The sequence below is a fragment of the Lytechinus variegatus genome, chromosome 19 (genome assembly GCF_018143015.1).
Source record: "Lytechinus variegatus isolate NC3 chromosome 19, Lvar_3.0, whole genome shotgun sequence".
Classification (NCBI taxonomy): Eukaryota; Metazoa; Echinodermata; class Echinoidea; order Temnopleuroida; family Toxopneustidae; genus Lytechinus; species Lytechinus variegatus.
The window spans coordinates 14156005-14173963 of record NC_054758.1 but is presented as its reverse complement, the minus strand read 5'-3'; the positions used below and the strand labels follow the sequence as shown (position 1 = coordinate 14173963).

General features: G+C 36.0%; 2 protein-coding genes across 2 annotated transcripts; both read right to left on the bottom strand.

Annotated features, from left to right (window-relative positions):
- Positions 1-3307: 3307 nt before the first annotated feature.
- Positions 3308-6148, bottom strand: LOC121406297 (alpha-2,8-sialyltransferase 8B-like). The gene is made up of 3 exons (XM_041597311.1): positions 6131-6148; positions 5149-5726; positions 3308-4597 (listed from the first exon to the last, which is right to left on the bottom strand). Exons 1-3 carry the CDS (start codon positions 6146-6148, stop codon positions 4339-4341), a joined length of 855 nt encoding a protein of 284 aa, XP_041453245.1. The 3' UTR covers positions 3308-4338.
- An 802-nt stretch (positions 6149-6950) lies between these two features.
- On the bottom strand, positions 6951-17426 carry LOC121406080 (alpha-2,8-sialyltransferase 8B-like). Its single transcript, XM_041597090.1, has 4 exons — positions 17263-17426; positions 9746-9806; positions 7916-8449; positions 6951-7370 (listed from the first exon to the last, which is right to left on the bottom strand). The coding sequence occupies exons 1-4, from the start codon at positions 17411-17413 to the stop codon at positions 7112-7114; spliced, it is 1005 nt and encodes a 334-aa protein (XP_041453024.1). The 5' UTR covers positions 17414-17426; the 3' UTR covers positions 6951-7111.
- Between the last annotated feature and the right edge of the window lie 533 nt (positions 17427-17959).

The following is a 17959-nucleotide window of genomic DNA, read 5'->3' as shown; positions in this document are numbered from 1 at the left end:
AGCTCGATTTTCTTTAAATGGGTCTGATATCGCTTCCATAGACCAAATATCTTTTATTGGACCTGAAATATTGAAAGATTATAAGATGGTACTCTTTCGTGGATTATTAAACATTTATTACAACGAAACAACTGTGAAAGAGATGATAATAGAATAATGGAAGGCGTATCTTAAATCTGAATACCCCAGAGCTATCTTCCCTTTTGGAACAATTTGTTGGTGTTGTCGACGGAAAAAAATAATTGTCTCACACTAATATATTTCAATTTGCAAAAGGCATGCCCGTCAAACAATTTCAACTGAATGTAAAGGAGACAATTTAAAATTTAAACAGTTTAGGCCTATAGAGTGACGGGCTTTAACAGCGTTGCTTAGATTTTAAACAGTTAAGATATTTATTATGTCCACACACAAAAAATAATAAATTGGCCTTCAGGATCGGAACAACGATATACATAACTTACCTTTTAAAGTGATCTTTCTTGGCGGTATTAATGAAGGTTTTTGATGAAATTCTGACAATACATATTCAGCTACCGAGAGAAACAACCACATGCATAACGCCAATACGCAGAAAAGAACGGGTAAAAATCTCGACGCCTTGGGTGCCGCCATTAATTAATGTACTGTATTTTGACGAGAAAGTCGCCTCAATCCATACCAAATGACTGGAGTGTTCGCAAACATTCGCAATGATAGCTCTCTGGCCTCGGAGTAAAAGGAGAACAATACCTTTTCTGATGCGAGTGGGACAATAAATGATCTGGGAGAAGCTTTGTTACGGAAGCCTCTCTCTTTAAACATCTCTCTTTAAAGAAAGAAAAAAAAAACAATGAAGATAAATCACATCATGATAATAGCTCCCCGAAAGAATACATTTTTTTACACACTGTGTTCCAGATTGTGTTTATTGTGTTCACATTGTGGTACACGATGAAAATCACCGCCACAGTATCAAATGTGAGTATTTAAACAATGTGAATCACATTTTCATATATGCTCCACTACGTGAACACACTTGAAAATTCACACTTGAGGTGACCGGTGTGAAAATATCTCCACACTTAAAGGGATGGTCCGGGCTGAAAATATTTTATATCTAACTCAATAGAGTAAAATTCACAGAGCAAAATGCTGAAAATTTCATCAAAATCGGATAACAAATAATTAAATTATTGAATTTTAAAGTTTATCAATATTTTGTGAAAACAATTATACGCACATCGTCATGAATATTCATTAGGTGGGCTGATGATGTGACATCCCCGCTTGCTTTTTTCTTATATTATTACATGAACGTGTAAATGATGTATCTCCATTATGATGAAATAAGTTTCGGCAATGAATAAATAATGCACCTAATCAGTTTTCAATCCAATTGTTTTAGTTCTTGGTAGAAATTTTCTGAATAAATCTAATTTCATATAATAAAATACAAAGAGCAAGTGGGGATATGGCATCATCAGCCCACCTAATGAATATTCATAAAGACATGCCTAGAACTGTTTCACCGGATAATGCAAATCTTTAACCCATAATTCTCCCGCGGGCGGGGCATAATGCCCCTCCTTCGACAATTTTCGCGATATATCTGCTGCGCAGATCTTTTTTTTTTACCTCGCCGCTCACTGACTTTTTACTTTCAAGTCTCGCGCAAATTTTGAGACCAAATTTGTGACGCCCGGGTGCGCGTTTCCGTTTTACACCCTGGCGAAGGCATTCTCCGCAAAAATAGCTAAAAAGCGACTAGTGAAGAGTCTATACACGTCGCTGGTTATTGAGAGTCCGACACTGGCAAGTTTCCCCACACACAACCGCAATCAATCTCAGTGGCTACACGGCCACATAACTTCATATGTACACAGAACATGTCTAGTTTGTCTTGCATAGTGACTCAGGGATGTGAGAAACTTAGAATTTGGGCAATAGCCAAAATTAATTTAGTAAGCAGAATAATGATAAGACAAGAATAGCAACAAATGCAACAATACTATATAGTACCAAACGAAAGAGAATCTACAGCATGTAGAAAGAAGTCCAGTTGTTTCAACTTATAATTGTTTCAAAATGATTTTAAGTTACGATGAATTAAAATATACTAGTTACCACCGATACTATTAACTACTGAGTACTATACTATGTACTGTTGCAACTACTACTGATGCTGCTGCTACTACTACTACTAATAATGATGATAACAATAATTATAATACTAATAATAATACATAATAATAAAATAAATACATAATAATAATAGTGATGATGATAAGAAAAAATCTTACATTAATAATGCGGTGATCAACAAACATTGTTTTACGTATACCCTATAGGCTATAATGATTGTTATTCTTTCATCAAAAAAATAAACTTTAATAGGTCTAGTTTACATCCTACTCATAGAATGCAGTGTCATACAACGGTGAATATCATCTTCTTCCATGATAGTGAGGGGCAAATTACCACTGAACTATACCACTACGTTAATGGGTCCTTGGTGCAAATTACGGCAAAGGCAAATGATCAAGGCAAACATTCAACATAGAGCTCTATGATTCTGTTGTTTTCTTCGGTGCGGACTTTTGCATCGCGCGCCCAGCTGATAATGTAAACACACGTAGACTCTTCACTAGTCGCTTTTTAGCTATTTTTGCGGAAAATGCCTTCGCCAGGGTGTAAAACGGAAACGCGCAGCCGGGGTACGTGGTTACGACATTACGCAACATTATGTAAGTGCATGTCAGACCCAAAATTGCTCATAAACGTGATTTCATGTACAAATCCAATGCAAATTGTGTATTTAGCCAAAATTCATAAATGTATCATAATTTCAACTTTTACTGATTAAACTTAATTAATTTTGCCTTCTTTATGATCAGAATTAAGTCTGGAACGATTTCCATCGAACAAACAATAAAAAAAACAAAAAGTAAAAAAAAACAATAAAATACATAAGAAATCGTTCTTGGTACCAAATTTCTTTCATTCACAATAGTTAGGAATGCTATAAAGAATATTTTCACCAAAAATAGCATTCTAAGAGCTTTATTTAGTGAATCAGAGCAAAAAGTATGATTTCATGAATAAATTAGCATAATTAATTCATACAAAATAAAAATATATGAATTCAGTGAAATTTACCAATGCACCTGCGTAGATTACGTCATTCCCTACCATCATGCAAATTTTCGTTGTGATCGTGCAATCCGCGGCTGAGATCTTAAGGGGGCCATAATGCCCCCCCCCCCCCCCGGAATGACAAGAATAAAAATACCCCGGGAGATTTAGGGTTAAAATTCAATAACTTTAATTTTGTTATCCGATTTTGATCAAATTTTCAGCATTTTGCTTTGTGAATCTTACTCTTTTTATTGGGATCTAAATATTTCCAACCTGGACCATCCATTTAAATTTTTGAGTAATTTAATGGTGTGAATCTAAAAACACACCGTGGATACCCATCCTATCGAGGTGAACGCAGTTTTGAATTACCTTCATAGTTAATATATTTGAACATTTTAACAGTCCGTGCGTATCACATATGAAATATGAATATTTCTAAAGTATGAAATTTTCACATGCAGGGAACACACTGTGAACACATTTGTCGATGTTACCACAGTGTGAATTTTCCTCACACTATTACACATTTTAACACTGCAGTGTTTACCAGATTCGGACATATGTGGAGTGTGGACACTAGCTCACACTAAAAATCCATAGTTATGGTTATCTTCGTCTTGTTTAATTTGATCTAACAGTCCAAGCGTATCACAATCTCAAAATTAATATCGCGTGTTGTGAATACACTGAGATGAGCACTCACACTGTCCACATGTCCAAAGTGTGAAGTTGTTTTCACACTGTTAACTTTTAGCATAGTGAACGCACTGTATTCGTTCAAACAGGTAAGGTTAGCGAGTAAGTGTCGGCACGTCTCATTTATTTCTGAGAATCAAATTGTAATTTTGCATAAATATATTTCAGTCATCCGAAACCAACAAGTTCCATAAAGTGAATGTACATGATCGAGGCACCAAAAAGAACGTAGAGGGCGTCAACAATTTCAGTTTGGAATAAAGTTGTCTAGAAAAGTGATGAAAGAATTTTTTTTTAAGTCTAAGGGAGTTTCCTTGCAAGATTTATGGCAACTTGTGAAAAATATGAATTCAACTATTCTGCTTCGTTTCCGTGTAGCATTTCATGCAAACAATTGTCAGCAAGTTATACTGACGGTTGTTATAAGCTGCGGAAATAACCAAATTGGATTGGTTCAGAGAAAATTAGCCAGTGAAAACCGTTGACTATATTATGTTCCATGAAAGACGTATGCTCTCCTGATTACGAATTGCACTCCCCCAGCTGCAGCTCAACGGCACTTTGATTCTGTAACTGTCGATAGATTTTGAATTCTACTGGCATTTTGTGGGCATTTGTGGAGTAATTCATCGGAAACGAGTCGTAGTAGTGGTAGGTTAACGTTCTGTTGTGTGCATCGACGGAGAAGGGATAAAATCCGAACATCGTAATCCTTTCACAAAATAATGATGCTGCTGACATAATGAGAAGACCCGTAGACGGAGTTCGCTTTCTCCAAATCCTGTTGAATAAATGAACAAGTTGTGGTTTAAGTATGGATAGCCAATTGTTACATAAGTCACAGTAGAGATATCATATTTCAGCTCATTTGGCTCTAAAAGCATTTATAATTGTCTAGGAAGTTTAAAGAGATGATTTTCTTCATCTCCATCGATGAATCAGGAAAGAGCCCAGAAAACATAAGAAACATACAACTTTAATAATAAAAAAATTGACATTTTTGGCTTCCCATAATTTCAGCACAGAGTGAGACCATGTTCTAAGTTAAATCCGACTTCAGATGGCTATTGTGTTTAGCTAAAAGCATGACTTTATATTTCTACCGATGATTACACACACAAAAAGGATATCTGACGACGTTAGGGAAAAATTAAAACTATTGGTTAAGATTTGAAGTAAATCTATCAAAAATTACGAAAGTTATTAGGAGTTTAATATTTGGAGTACTTTTTAGCGTTTCCGGTGGCCTCAAAAACAGAGCATTATTGCTCTATCCATTTCGTTTCTACATCGATGGTGTGATTATCATCACCTCGCCCTTTTAACACTAACCTGGGCACGACACCAAACAAGCTGGCGGGACTATAAGCCCATCTGGCGTTAAAAGTGAAGTTATCGATCATTCCTCGTGATAAAACATTCATGTTTCCTTGACGAGAACCTCCTTTCGGGTACCATACCACAGAATTGTTATACAATTTCAAATTTGTCAACATATCCTGGCATCCAACAGATATGTTAGGAAAATGTTTCTTTGCACACTTAGCCGCAGACTTCAGTTGTGAATAATTTAACGTCGTGATATTAGCTTTGTATCCCACGTCCTTGCCATATTTAAAACCAAATGGAGACAGGTTCATCCTAAAGACAAAATCATGACTATCAATCATCCTCCCACAGGAACTATTGGAAAGAATTCCAGAGTTTCCAACTACTGCGCATGTCTGTTGCGCAGGAATCGATTCTGTTTTACCATCCCGAAGCAACAAAGTTTCATTGACTTGGAAATCAAAGTCTTCCGGTTTCACGTCCGTCTTGTAGATTTGGATGATTTGCCATTTCTTTAATCGCTTTGAAACTCTGTCTCTGCAATATGGAAGAAAGGGAATTATGACTGTAAATGCTGAATCCTTGATAAGGATTGCCGTATAAACATATTAAGAATAAATTAACTTTGCACCCTAAATACAGTAAATGCGAAACTTGTCGCACAATTCATTTTGGGGGTGCAATTTTGCACCCTTGGTCATGAACCTGGGAAGCGGGGGTCTAAAGCACCTATAAAAATTTCTTTGGGGGTGACGCGTGTATTATTCTCCACAGACAGAAACCCCATGTCTTCTGAAAGATGAATAAAAATGTTACCAAAAATGACGTCCATTTGTACTAAAAACCTTTTTTTTTGCTTTTCAAATTCCTCGCTACCAAAATGGCCTCCATTTTTTCAGTGAAAACTCTGCACTCCCAGTAAAAATAGTTCCCAGGCCCCTGCCGTTAGTGATACAGAGGTAAAAATGTTGTACCTGTTTGCGACCTGTAAGGGTACATTCATTTTTGCGTTCGAAAAGGCGGGTGCACACTTACACACTTAAAATGTTGGGCCACATACTGTCCACTGTGTTGGGTAATGTATGTTGGTAAATATATATATTCTGGGTAATTATTATCCAATTGAGCAAAATTTATTCCTATAATTATTAGTTTTCATTACTCAGTTTGACTGATTTTAACCAATAGTTTTGAGGACAGTATGGTGCCCAGGGTTGGTTAAAAGTTGGGCATTTTTTTTGCCCAACTATTTTAAGAGTGTAGGGTATGTCTACAACTTAGCACCCCAAACTAGTTGATGAATGCAAAAAGGTTTTGGGGGTGGAAAATAAAGTTCAGAAAAAACTAAGGGAGCTCGCGGTGTACATGAAAACTGCAAAAGATATTCTAATTTTTTTGGGGGGATTATTCACTTCTATCAAAGTGAATAGCTAAATTCGTGCCACCAAAGTTATAAAATTGTGAAAATTGTGAAATTGTTTTCACACTGGTAACTTTTAGCATAGTGAACGCACTGTATTCATTCAAACAGGTAAGGTTAGCGAGTAAGTGTCGGCACGTCTCATTTATTTCTGTAAATAATAATTGTAATTTTGCATAAATATATTTCAGTCATCCGAAACCAACAAGTTCCATAAAGTGAACGTACATGATAGAGGCACCAAATAAAACGTAGAGGGCGTCAACAATTTGAGTTTGGAATAAAGCTGTCTAGAAAAGTGATGAAGGAATTTTTTTTTAAGTCTAAGGGAGTTTCCTTGCAAGATTTATGGCAACTTGTGAAAAACATGAATCAACTATTCTGCTTTGTTTCCGTGTAGCATTTCATGCAAACAATTGTCAGCAAGTTATACTGACGGTTGTTATAAGCTGCGGAAATAACCAAATTGGATTGGTTCGGGGAAAATTAGCCAGTGAAAACCGTTGACTATATTATATGTTCCATGAAAGACGTATGCTCTCCTGATTACGAATTGCACTCCCCCAGCTGCAGCTCAACGGCACTTTGATTCTCTAACTGTCGATAGATTTTGAATTCTACTGGCATTTTGTGGGCATTTGTGGAGTAATTCATCGGAAACGAGTCGTAGTAGTGGTACGTTAACGTTCTGTTGTGTGCATCGACGGAGAAGGGATAAAATCCAAACATCGTAATCCTTTCACAAAATAATGATGCTGCTGACATAATGAGAAGACCCGTAGACGGAGTTCGCTTTCTCCAAATCCTGTTGAATAAATGAAAAAGTTGTGGTTTAAGTATGAATAGCCAATTGTTACAGAAGTCACTAACAGTAGAGATATCATATTTCAGCTCATTTGGCTCTAAAAGCATTCATAATTGTCTAGGAAGTTTAAATAGATGATTTTCTTCACCATCGATGAATCAGGAAAGAGCCCAGAAAACATATGAAACATACAACTTAATAAAAAATTGACATTTTTGGCTTCCCATAATTTCAGCACAGAGTGAGACCATGGTCTAAGTTAAACCCGACTTCAGTTGGCTATTGTTTAGCTAAAAGCATGACTTTATATTTCTACCGATGATTGCACACACAAAAAGGATATCTGACGACGTTAGGGAAAAATTAAAACTATTGGTTAAGATTTGAAGCAAATCTATCAAAAATTAAGAAAGTTATTAGGAGTTTAATATTTGGAGTACTTTTTAGCGTTTCCGGTGGCCTCAAACACAGAGCATCATTGCTCTATCCATTTCGTTTCTACATCGATGGTGTGATTATCATCACCTCGCCCTTTTAACACTTACCTGGGCACAACACCAAACAAGCTGGCGGGACTATAAGCCCATCTGGCGTTAAAAGTGAAGTTATCGATCATTCCTCGTGATAAAACATTCATGTTTCCTTGACGAGAACCTCCTTTCGGGTACCATACCACAGAATTGTTATACAATTTCAAATTTGTCAACATATCCTGACATCCAACAGATATGTTAGGAAAATGTTTCTTTGCACACTTAGCCGCAGACTTCAGTTGTGAATAATTTAACGTCGTGATATTAGCTTTGTATCCCACGTCCTTGCCATATTTAAAACCAAATGGAGACAGGTTCATCCTAAAGACAAAATCATGACTATCAATCATCTTCCCACAGGAACTATTGGAAAGAATTCCAGAGTTTCCAACTACTGCGCATGTCTGTTGCGCAGGAATCGATTCTGTTTTACCATCCCGAAGCAACAAAGTTTCATTGACTTGGAAATCAAAGTCTTCCGGTTTCACGTCCGTCTTGTAGATTTGGATGATTTGCCATTTCTTTAATCGCTTTGAAACTCTGTCTCTGCAATATGGAAGAAAGGGAATTATGACTGTAAATGCTGAATCCTTGATAAGGATTGCCGTATAAACATATTAAGAATAAATTAACTTTGCACCCTAAATACAGTAAATGCGAAACTTGTCGCACAATTCATTTTGGGGTGCAATTTTGCACCCTTGGTCATGAACCTGGGAAGCGGGGGTCTAAAGCACCTATAAAAATTTCTTTGGGGGTGACGCGTGTATTATTCTCCACAGACAGAAACCCCATGTCTTCTGAAAGATGAATAAAAATGTTACCAAAAATGACGTCCATTTGTACTAAAAACCTTTTTTTTTTGCTTTTCAAATTCCTCGCTACCAAAATGGCCTCCATTTTTTCAGTGAAAACTCTGCACTCCCAGTAAAAATAGTTCCCAGGCCCCTGCCGTTAGTGATACAGAGGTAAAAATGTTGTACCTGTTTGCGACCTGTAAGGGTACATTCATTTTTGCGTTCGAAAAGGCGGGTGCACACTTACACACTTAAAATGTTGGGCCACATACTGTCCACTGTGTTGGGTAATGTATGTTGGTAAATATATATATTCTGGGTAATTATTATCCAATTGAGCAAAATTTATTCCTATAATTATTAGTTTTCATTACTCAGTTTGACTGATTTTAACCAATAGTTTTGAGGACAGTATGGTGCCCAGGGTTGGTTAAAAGTTGGGCATTTTTTTTGCCCAACTATTTTAAGAGTGTAGGGTATGTCTACAACTTAGCACCCCAAACTAGTTGATGAATGCAAAAAGGTTTTGGGGGTGGAAAATAAAGTTCAGAAAAAACTAAGGGAGCTCGCGGTGTACATGAAAACTGCAAAAGATATTCTAATTTGGGGGGGATTATTCACTTCTATCAAAGTGAATAGCTAAATTCGTGCCACCAAAGTTATTAACATTAAATTTCTCTATCATGCGAAACAAAACAGAAAAAGAAACAGTGAATTCCTAACACAAGACCTATTCAAAAAAGAAATATTGATTATAATTTATGATAGATTTGGACTTAATTATCCTTAGTTGCTATATAGGGTACCCCAGCCCCCCCCCCCCCCCTTCTTTCGGCTTCTCATCTATGGGCCTAGTCTTAAAACACTAGTCGACGAGGTTGTTATACAAGATAATATATTTTTAGTCTTCAAATAAACCCGAATATTATTTTGAACATAAATATATCACTGATCTACCCCATGCTCCCCAATCAATTTCTTTCAACTAGGGCCTACACGGAAATTTGTCTGATATTGATGTTAAGTATATAGGCCTATCACCTACCTGACATAGAAGTTTGGAGGCGAAATATTTACAGCCGGGGTAGTGTTAATGCCTACAGTATCTGAAATAAGAAATAGTATATTGCATTGAATTAAAATTGACTTTACTTGAAGAAGATGTCCACCATGACGCATTGGCGTAAAATCCGTGACATCATTCAGGTTGGGAGAGGGACGACACAACAGATCACCCCCAACAGGGAAATCCCAAGGGGACAGGGGGACGCGTCCCCCCTACCCAAAATAGTAGGGGAACACAATATCAAATATCCCCTCTTCTATTTTTGGTCTTTTATCATGTTTATGATGGAAAGAAATTTATCATTCAAAATCGAAATAAAACATGTATGTTGGACGAGATAACCTTACTTTTTGGCTGATAATCTTTCTTTTTTCTTTTTTTGCTTGTCAAATTTTCCAGCCACTGGTCCCCCTACCTTTGGGGAGAGATTTCCGCCCTTGGCTAGGATTTACGCCCGTGCCCTGATTTATTTTTTAAGAGAAAAATTTAAGAAAGTTATTGTGCACAAATCATGTTTTCTGGGCCTCCTTTAACGCACACTTTTGGCCATTTATGTGCAGAGCGGGCGTCGTGGTCTAGTGGTTATGACTCTCGGTTTGCAATGAGGGACGGACGTGACGGTTCGATCACAAGCCATGGCGTTTTTTCCCTTCAGCATGAAATTTACCCCCCATTGTGCTGCACTCAACCCAGGCGAGGTGAATGCCTACCTGGTAGGGATTCATTCCTTGAAACGCAGCGCGCGTAGTAGCTGGGGTGTTAAGGCACATCTTGGTAAATTACACATTTTGGTAAAAGAAATTTGTTACAAAATGTGCTAAAGGGCATCTTAGCCTTAGCCTAATAATGCTCTTTCCTGGTACAAATCGTATCTTAGCAACAGGTCTAGTCGAGTACACATAAATAAGGGTAACTTTCAAGTAAGAACCATTAGAATATGGTATACCGCAAGGGTCAATTATCGGGCCTCAGTTGTTTACATACCACATCGGTAATATTGGGAACATCATCAGTCGGCACAGTATCATGCTTATGCCGATGGCAATCAGATGTTCACCATGTTTGTTCCTACCAAGCCTTGAGATGCAGCCTGCGCGTATTTTTGGATTTCAAAATGTTTGTCTGACATTCAATCGTGGCTTGATGATAATAGATTGAAATTAAATTCTTGTAAAAGAAAGTGCTTTGTTGCTGCATCTCCAGCACACCTACATCACTTCCTTGAATTGTATATTTGCCAGTTGATAGTACGACACAAGTATGTCACATGTTCAGTCATTTTCATTTCACTATCAAAAACAACTCCTAAATCCTTAGTGGTTGAACTGGAATGTCTATGTCTTTAAAAGAAAATGAAAGAGGTTTGTACATCGACATGAAATTACGTTAAAACAGGAAAAGGCCTAAATTTAAAGAATTGTATCAATATTAATACTAATAAGCAGTGTCATATAGGGAAATGATAATAATCGATAATAATTAGATGTGTATTCTTGGGTATCATGGTAATAACAAATGCTACATGTATAAGTAACTTTAGACCTTAATTAAACTAGGACTTTCTAATCATTGTCGGTATTCTACAGATAGCTCCCCACGACCGCATTGCGAAAAAAAATCACAATTTACCGGTAATGATTAATATGCAATTTGACATTTTTTTACCGACAAAGAAAATCGAACTCAAAGACCAAGCAAGAAAAGGTACATGTGCATGGAGCAGTTAGAATTCTAACTGCTCCATGCTGTTAACAGCCCTGTGTGGATCGACAGTTTGTCATTTTCCCGACAAGCGTCAGTCCAACAGCCCTGCGCTTACGTAACCATGGTAACAGACAATTTATATTTTTTCCAACATCTCAGACTCCACATCTTTAATTACACAAAGGTTTACTTAATCAAAACCTTGTCTTCCCCATTCTCTCCTCGTTCTGATTTTCTATTTCCTTTTGTTTTCCTCTTCCTCTCTGTCCCTTTCTTTCTTTCTTCTATCCTTCATTTTTTTTTCTTTCTTTTCCCCCTTTCTTTTGCTTTTTATTTTCGTCCACTTTTTCTTTCCTCTTTCTTCCTTTTTTTTCTTCTCGCCCTCCCCCTTTTTGGTTCCGACGACATCCAAATTAGTGGGGGGGGGGGTCGCACCCCCGGTCGCACCCTCCCCCTTTAGCGACGGTCCTGGTCGAAAGCTTGACCCGAAATATAAGGAGCTGAACAAATTTATATTGCGACGGGACTTTTCACACATACACCATATGATATTATGATGCTGCACCTCACACGTAAGAGACCAAGGCAAATTCTCACTGTACACATAATTATACTAGTGCATAAATATATAATGTTAATCATTAACCATCTTAAACTGCTATAAAAAAAAATCCATAAATCGAAATGAACTGTCAGGTTAATAAACGAACCACGTGCTAGATAAATTGACTTTTATCTAGCTCATATAATGTTACATTTTTATGAATCGGACCGCGGCCATGGCTCATAAAGAGACGTCGGGTCAAAATATCTACCATGAATTTCTCTTCTGTAATGCACACATCTAGCAGTATCAGCAGCGATCAGTTATGATGATCATAAAATGTTTCACATAATAAATCCAACACTATCTACATGATTTAAAATGTATGAGGAAGTGTTATTATATCAATCACGTTCTTACACGAAATAGCGACAATATATGAATTGTCTATTTCATGAAAATGTCATAAAAAATGTGTCTCTTCAGACAAAATTTAAAGACCAAGTCCACCCCAGTATGTTGATTTGAATCAATAGAGAAAAATCAGACTAGCATAATGCTGAAAATTCCATCAAAATCGAATGTAAAATGTGAAAATTATAACATTTTAAAGTTTCGCTTACTTTCACAAAATAGTTATATGCAAAATTTAACTGCATGCAAATTACAGAGTCTATGATGTCCCTCACTCTCTTTTTTTTATTGTTTGAAGTAAACAAAATTTCAATTTTTACAGATTTGACAACTAGGACCAACTTGACTGAACCGTAAAATGTTAAACGATGGTAAATCCACAAGTCATGTTCAGGGGAAAAATAAACCATTGTTTCACAAGACGATGATGAAAAAAAAAATAATATTTCAGATAATAAAATACAAGAGAAATAGTGAGTGAATGATGTCATCAGTCCCCTCATTTGCATACCGACCGGGATAACTGTTTTGTAAAATTAAGCCAAACTTACAAATGTCATAACCTTCTTATTTTACATTCGATTGATTATGTTGAATTTTCTGTTATGATTATTAGATTTTTCTCTTTTTATTCAAATAAAAATTTTAGGCTTGACATTCAATTTTTTTCTTAAGAAACACATTTCTGATGACATCTTCATGAAATAGACATCTCATAATGTCTTGTCGCTATTTCGTGTAAGACTTCTTCGTATGTTTCAGATCATGTAGATAGTGTAAGATTTTTAAATGAAGCATTTTATGATCATGATCATGACCGGGGTGTGCATATAGACTGTTCTGTGAAAATAAGCCAAAATTTAAAATGTCATATCCTACTTATTTTACATCCGATTTTGATTAAATTTTCTGTCATGCTTGTTTGATTTTTCTCTTTTTATTGAAATCATTTTTTTGGTGGGGGGTAAACTTGTCCTTTAACGTCAGTAACCGTAATAACGTGACTCATCGGGGAAATAATGATAGCAGGGGAGCAAAGTTTTCGGAACTGAAGTGGCTACCCTGGGTAAATACACCGTTATTATTAGTAGTATCATTATTATTATTATTACAATTACTATTGTCATTATCATTATTATCGGTATTAGGCGAGACAGATAGAAAAAAAGGAAAGCGGATGCGGGACAAAGCAATTGGTCCAGCTCCTTTTATTTCCAAGTTTTCGACCTATTTGCTAGTCTTCACCATGGCTTTAGGGAAGCAAAAGAATAAAAATGATAGGTATATAATAACGAAAATAATGAGGCATGTGATAGAAAGACAAGCAAAAGTATACAACTCTGTAACATAATGAAAAACTTATATAAATAGAAATTAAAGGAAACGGTCATTTCAGCTAAAAGATCTATAAAGGAAAATGAAAATGATAACTTATGCGTGTACATATATAATATATCGTGAGGATACCAACTACATTTGCGTTTAAGGGGAGCTGTAACGTAAAAAATTACAAGATTTGGAAATACTTAACTAGTATGCCCTTTTATGGATTTTAAAAATCAAACTATGTTATTTGTTATTCTTCCTTCTTTAAAAAGAAAAGAAAAAGAAAACACAACAAAATTATGAAGAATAGGCCTTAGTAAAAGTAAGGGACATAAACGTCTGCGCCGATTGTGATGACGATAGAAGAATATATACAGTGCGTATTAAAAAACGGGACAGTTTTGAAGGTGCCGGGTAAAAACGGCAGAGGTAATAATGGCAAAGGTAAAAATGGCAGAGGTAAAAATGGTAGAGGTAAAAATGGCAGAGGTAATAATGGCAGAGGCAAAAATGACAGAGGTAATGATCATGACATGCTAGATCTAAAAGGAAAATATAGAGCCTTTCCAGTTAATATCGGTGACAATTATTGACCTTGAATGGACTCCTATCCACAAAGTTAGTATTATTATCTGATAAGATATTATTTGGATTTTAAAAAAAAAATCATTTTTAGATCTATACTTTATTGTTGATATTGATTAAACTCAAACATGTTCATGCCAAAATGATTTCAATTAATGAGTGATGAAAGGATTTATCTTGGCCAGTTCGTATAGTAGAACAACACTTCGTCACATACATACCAAATGAATTATTGTAATGTAAATACCAATGTGGGCTACCATCAACACACTGAAATAGACGAGTTCGGGATTTCTTTGAACCACTTGCATAACTTGGATAACAGAAAAAGGGGGAAATTCACCCTGATAAATGGTTTACTGTTAAAATAGCAGAAAAAGTATATTGATGAAGGTTTTCGGAAAACCCATCAAAGATTAAGAAAGTTATTAGAAGTTTGAGTTTTTGATTTGTGACGTCATATTTACTAGTAACCACCCCATATTTTATGCACCATAATGTCTACTTTTCATTTTTTTTTTAATCAGTGGTTCATGATTGCTAATAAAAAAATCTTTCAGGAGCAGATGTGAAATTATTTGTATGTCAATAAACTTAAGGTACAATAAAAACCATTTTATTACTTTTTTAATGACATTTCATTGATATTTTTAGTACACCATATATGGAGAAAACTGCTCGCAAATGACGTCCTCGTCAACCTAAAATTTTAGTAGCTTTTTAAATCTTGCCATTTTTACCTCTGCCATTTTTACCTCTGCCATTTTTACCTCTGCCATTTTTACCTCTGCCATTTTTACCTCTGCCATTTTTACCTCTGCCATTTTTACCTCTGCCATTTTTACCTCTGCCATTTTTACCTCTGCCATTTTTACCTCTGCCATTTTTACCTCTGCCATTTTTACCTCTGCCATTTTTACCTTTGCCATTTTTACCTTTGCCATTTTCACTTCTGCTATTTCTACCTCTGCCATTTTTACACCGAGCCGTTTTGAAAAGTCTATAAATAAATTGTTTCAAATTATGATATCTATATTTTGATGTTAATAGGTGCTCTAAATGTCGTTTAAAAAAATAAATTTTGTTCATGCTCTAGCGAACACGGGTTTTTTTTAGTCGGGGGTTCAAAGAGGCTTGCGCCAAAATGACAGAAATGAGAAATTTGATGATTAGAACTTTGGCTAATCAGCAGACTTTCTCTTAATCTTTTCATTATCTTTGTCATAATTTTCGAATTATGTCAAATTTCATTTACAAATTTATTTATTTACCTGAATTATTTTGCTTTTCATTTAAACTTCTTTTACCTCGGAATTTTCCTTCATAAGTAAGATAAGACTTTATGTCAACCCAAGTAAGAAGATTTGCATTATTAATTCGGAGAATTTGTAATTATTCAAATCCTTTTATTATGTGAAACAAATTATGTTGTGGTACCTGTAAAAGACATGAATCCTATTTTCAAGGGGTTATTGACTCCTTCACCAAGTATAATTATGCTCTTGACAGGACAAACAGAAAAGGATCTATGTCTTTCTATGGCAATGGTGTATTCAGTCAATTTTGAAGGAGTAAGATATGGCAGATCGGGTAAAATGTATCAAAAAGTTGTGAAGCGAGCAAGCAACAATTTCCCACTTTTTAAATTAAAATATCCAATATTTTGTGATTTTGACATAATATTCAGTAAAGGATATCATATTTCATGTTTTCTGTTTTATTCTCTCCACTTTTTTTCTTGGTCATGATTTGTTTTATTTGGTGGGGGGGGAAGCACCCCTAGCCCCCACCCATCAGTATGCCACTGTTCAAAGGCACCATAACCTTTGTAGCACACAATGGAAGGATTTGTAAAAAAAAAAAACACGCTTCCCGAAACTTCGGTTTAAAAAAAAATTCTTGCCTAATGAAGAAATATTCAAAGCTAAAAGAGAACATAATAAAATGGAACAACAGCAGAAATATTCAAGCAAATAAGTAGATTTGTAAATGAATTTTGACCGGATAATTCGAAAATTATGGCAAAGATAATGAAATGGTTAAGAGGAAGTCTGCTCATTAGCAAGAAGTCCGACCATTATATTTTTCATTTTATGCCACTTAGGCGCAAGCCTCCTTTTTAACCCTACACAAAAACATTCCGTGTTCGCTCAAGCATGAATGAAAATAATTTTAATGGCATTTGAAGGATAAGACTTCAAATCACCTATTGACACCAAAACATAGCGATCATAATTTGAAAAAAAAGACTTATCAAATCTGTCTCGTTTTTTTATACGCACTGTATATATTCTTCTATCGTCATCACAATCAACATTTACTAAGGCCTATATGTATAGTGCACAATTTAGATTCATTTATTTCCGTTCAACAAAATAATATAATCGGAGTATCAGTATGGAGAGTATAATATTTGCGTGGAAAATAGTTTTTATTATTATTTTGAAAGCGTATTTTATAATTTTATGGGTTGCAATTAAGGGACCATATACACTGCCTTTAGCATATTCCTAGCGGCGTCGATCCATGTTCTGGATGAGGGAACGGGCAAAAGTAGAAAAAATGAAAAATCAGAAATTACAAAAAAAAAAAAAAAAAATCTTCGCGCCAAATCGATAAATGACAATGTTGAATGTTTAATCGAATTTTTCTGCGACATTTAATGGTTTAATAATGCTCCCAATTCTTTTTTAGGGAATACAATTGCATAATACATTTATTTTCCAAGTTGTTTAAAAAATATACGTAAGCAAAGGGAAATTTTTAAATCACCCCCTTTTTTTCGTTTGGGAGGCGATCCGACGCCTAGTACCAACACATATCGAATACAACAGCTGTTGTGCGGTTTCTATATTAATACTGATTGAAAACACAATTATTCTAGAATGATTGAACAAAGAAGCTAGATTATCACTTGACCCACCTTTCAAAACTGCCCTTATTGGTGAAAAGATGAGAGGTTTTTGATGAAACACGGTCAAAGCATCTTCTGCAAACGAGAGAAATAACCACATAGAAAATGCCAGAACATAGAAAAGAAATGGCAAAAAGCGTGGGCCTAGTATGCTCGCCATATTCTAAATGATTTGCTGAACAGTGGCCTTTATTTGCCAGGGGTCGCCAGGTGACTAAGTTAATGATTCCACAATTATTAAGCAAGGTCGATAGCAAACGACGTTTTTTTTTGTGTGTGTCTGCCGAACTTGTTGACGGATGTTGGGTACGGGGTCGTCGTTATAGAAGGCTCGCACTGTATCCGCGCCTGCCCCCCCCCCCCATCGCACTATGACGACTATTGCATGTCGAACAAAGATAAAGAGATTAGACATTAATTTTGTTCGGCAACATCTTGACGGTTGTCGATAAAATCTAGCCCCCCCCCCCCCAATCATCAAAATGTGAAAGCGACGCCCATTTTGCGATTACACGTCAGAACAAGTTGGTGAATCGAAATGACGCTCCATTTGCCAACGCCATGTTACAAACGTGTGTGGGGTGTATGTGGGTGTGTGAGTGCGTGTGTGTGTGTGTGTGGTATAGGGACAAGACAGGACCCGCCGGAACCGTTTTAAAAAGTGTTGGTGATGGTGGGGGTGCATGGGGGGGGTTGAACGTGCAAA

Coding starts and splice junctions, on each gene's coding strand:
- LOC121406080 (XM_041597090.1), bottom strand. CDS start 17,413: ATGGCGAGCATACTAGGCCCACGCTTTTTGCCATTTCTTTTCTATGTT. Junction 8,450..9,745: donor CCTCCAAACTTCTATGTCAG/GTAGGTGATAGG, acceptor TCCATATTGCAG/AGACAGAGTTTCAAAGCGAT. Junction 7,371..7,915: donor TTGTTTGGTGTTGTGCCCAG/GTAAGTGTTAAA, acceptor TTTATTCAACAG/GATTTGGAGAAAGCGAACTC.
- LOC121406297 (XM_041597311.1), bottom strand. Junction 4,598..5,148: donor TTGTTTGGTGTCGTGCCCAG/GTTAGTGTTAAA, acceptor TTTATTCAACAG/GATTTGGAGAAAGCGAACTC.